Raw genomic sequence first — 2,740 nt, 5'->3', positions numbered from 1 at the left:
CGGGGGCTGACTCAAAGTTGCCGCGGAGTGTCCGCACAGACACCCCACACTCTTGGATCTCACGCTGGGCCTCGCTCCTAGGGGGGCTGGCCGGGGCTGGCCTGTGGGCCTCCCTCTGGGCCTCCAAGGGGCCCCTCTCCTCGCCCTGCACCAGCCCGTTCACGCCCTTCAGGAGCAGGGACAGGCTACGCACCAGCCGGGCGACGTGGCTGCACCAGAAGGGCAGGGGCTGCCCGCTGGGTGTGGCCTGCGAGGCCCCGTCCTCGGAGCCCCGGGGCTCGGTATCCTCGGCCTCCAGCCCGGGCCCCGGGGACAGGAAGCGGCTGTTGACAGTGATGCTGACCAGGGGCGCGGGCAGCAGGGCCTGCAGCTCAGCCGCCAGCTGGCCCAGCTCGTTCTCGTACTCCTGGCAGCGGCGCCGGAGCTGCAGGTCGGCGATCTGCTTCTCCAGGTACACCAGGTCGTCCTCGGTCAGCAGCTCCCCGAAGGGGCCCAGGATGGCCTGGTGCGTCTGCGAGTACCGCCAGGCTGCCTGCTCCATGGCATCTGTGTGCCCGCCATCGTCCTGGACACAGGGAGGGGAGGTCAGCGGGGACGCAGCCCACATGGCATGCTCCTGCCAGACACAAGCTCCCCTGGGTGGCCTGGCCCCAGGGAGCCCTGGGGACCCTGGCTGGCCCCTGCCTGGGCTCAGAGGGTACAGGAGGTGGCAGGCCAGCCCCAGGCCACAGCCCGAGGCTCAGGGCAGTTCTCACCCCAGGAAGAGCCAGCCTTGCCCTCAGAAGAGGCAGGGGTGCCTCTGTTCTGCCACCCCCGAGTCCTCCTCCTCTCCTCCATGGTGAAGTCAAAGACTGTCCCCAGAACCCTCTGGATCCCTGCACAGGATGTCCTGCGGGTGGGCAGTGTCCCCTACGAAGGGCAGCCTCCAAGTTCTCATGGCGTGTGGCCAACCTCACCCCAGAACATCACCCCTTGGGGCTTCCCTGATGCCAGGATACAGCCCAACTCCCGTGCTTGCAGTCTGTGAGAGACGCACACAGAGCCTCCCAGCTGGGGTCCCTCTGGGTGGCTCCGTGCCCACCCGCTCAGTCCCCCGAGACCCCTGAGGGAGGCCCTGTGTCTGCCCCGTCTCACAGGTGAGGGGCCTAAGCTCCTGCCTGGTTGCCAAGAAGCCAGGTGGGCACTCGGCACAATAAGCCCCTACGAGGCCCGGGGCAGAGAGGGGAGACTGGGGAGTGTTCGGACCACAAGCGTCAGGCTGGGAACTCGCAGCCAATGGCCAGGCTGTGCCCAAGCCCATCCCCTGCCCCTTCGGCCTGTTTTCTGAGTTTCCCTGAGTTCTTCACACACCCTTGGCTCTGCCCTAAGGTCAGATTCTAAAAGGCCTCCGGGTTGTGGCAGGACCCCCCACCCACTCCTGCCTTGCTCCACCCCCAACCCCAGGGGCATCCTGACAGCAAGAACAGGCTGGGCCATTAGACCAGAGCCGCCCAACACTTCTGAGATGAGGGGAAGGCATGCCGAAACCCCTGCAGGAGCCATTCATCAGAAAGTGCAGCTAACTCAGGCGCAGGGGGTTTTATTTCATTTGAAATTGCAGCTTTAAATAGCTGCAGCTGCTGGGACAGATTGAAGGCAGGAGGAGAAGGGGATGACAGAGGATGAGATGGTTGGGTGACATCACCGACTCGATGGATATGAGTTTGAGCAAGCTCTGGGAGTTGGTGATGGACAGGGAAGCCTGGTGTGCTGCAGTCCATGGGGTATCAAAGAGTTGGACAAGTTTGAATGACTGAACTGAAGTGAATTGAAATAGCCACAAATGGCTGCCCTTATGGTACTGGCAGGGCAGCTCTAGACCAAGGGTTGCAGAATACATCATTCAAGACAAAGCCGCACCCCGTCAGGGTACGACTCTAGAACAGCTGTCCACAGGGCGGCCAGAGGGAGCCAGTTTAAATCCAAGTCAGACCACAGCCCTTCCCTGCTCAGATTCTCAACGGCTCCCCGAAGGTCCTGTAATGCCTGCCTGTCGCCTCTCCCTCACCTCCGCGTGGCCTCCTCCTGCTCCTCACTTGGGCCAGCCCACCCTGCCTCCAGAGCGCTCACTGTTGCCTCACTCACAATCGCTTGTCCCTCATCCCCGGAGGGCTTGCCCCTCACTTCCGCCTGACTCCTGCTCAAGGACACTCTCCAGAGAGGCTGCCCCTGAGCACCCGGACAAAGCAGCCCCCTCCCCTTTCCACTGCCTTCTCTCCATAGCAGTTGGACCCTCCCTCCCCGCACTCCCCACCCCACCCCGCCGACATCCCCAGCACAGTTGCCCAGGCACCCCGCCTTTCCTGATGGAATGGAAGCATTAACGGGCAGGGCTGGTCCCCTTCACTGCCAAGAACAAAGCCTGATATGCGGTGGGCACGACATATAAATCGTGAGATCAAAGTAACACTTGGGCAACACATCCCCAAGGCAGTTGAAGGGGCACTGCTCGCAGCCCTCTGATCTGGATCAACCTCATCGTCTGGCAGAGGAGGAAGCTGAGGCCACAGAGGGACATGCAGTAGGGTACCCGGGTCTCAGGACTCGAGGTGTGGGCTCAGGAACCCACCTTCCACGTCTACCCCTGCCGGTACTAACCCCCCTGCCCCGCCTCTGCCCTCTACACCCTGGTTCCACCCTGGCCCCGCCCACCTCCAGCGGCGCCACGCCCCTCCCCGGCCCCGCCCAGGCATGGCCTCGC

At 63.4% G+C, this 2,740-nt stretch overlaps 1 protein-coding gene across 1 annotated transcript in view; it reads right to left on the bottom strand.

The window, feature by feature from the left end:
* Nucleotides 1–2,740, bottom strand: part of ESPNL (espin-like) — a 22,145-nt gene that overhangs the window by 2,209 nt on the left and 17,196 nt on the right. Inside the window, 1 exon segment of the mRNA XM_010862069.1 lies at nucleotides 7–565. Coding sequence (XP_010860371.1) covers nucleotides 7–565 — 559 coding nt within the window.

This window comes from Bison bison, unplaced genomic scaffold, assembly GCF_000754665.1.
Source record: "Bison bison bison isolate TAMUID 2011002044 unplaced genomic scaffold, Bison_UMD1.0 scf7180017864475, whole genome shotgun sequence".
NCBI classification, from domain to species: Eukaryota; Metazoa; Chordata; class Mammalia; order Artiodactyla; family Bovidae; genus Bison; species Bison bison.
The sequence above is the reverse complement of the archived record's forward strand: the minus strand, read 5'-3'. Positions and strand labels throughout refer to the sequence as shown.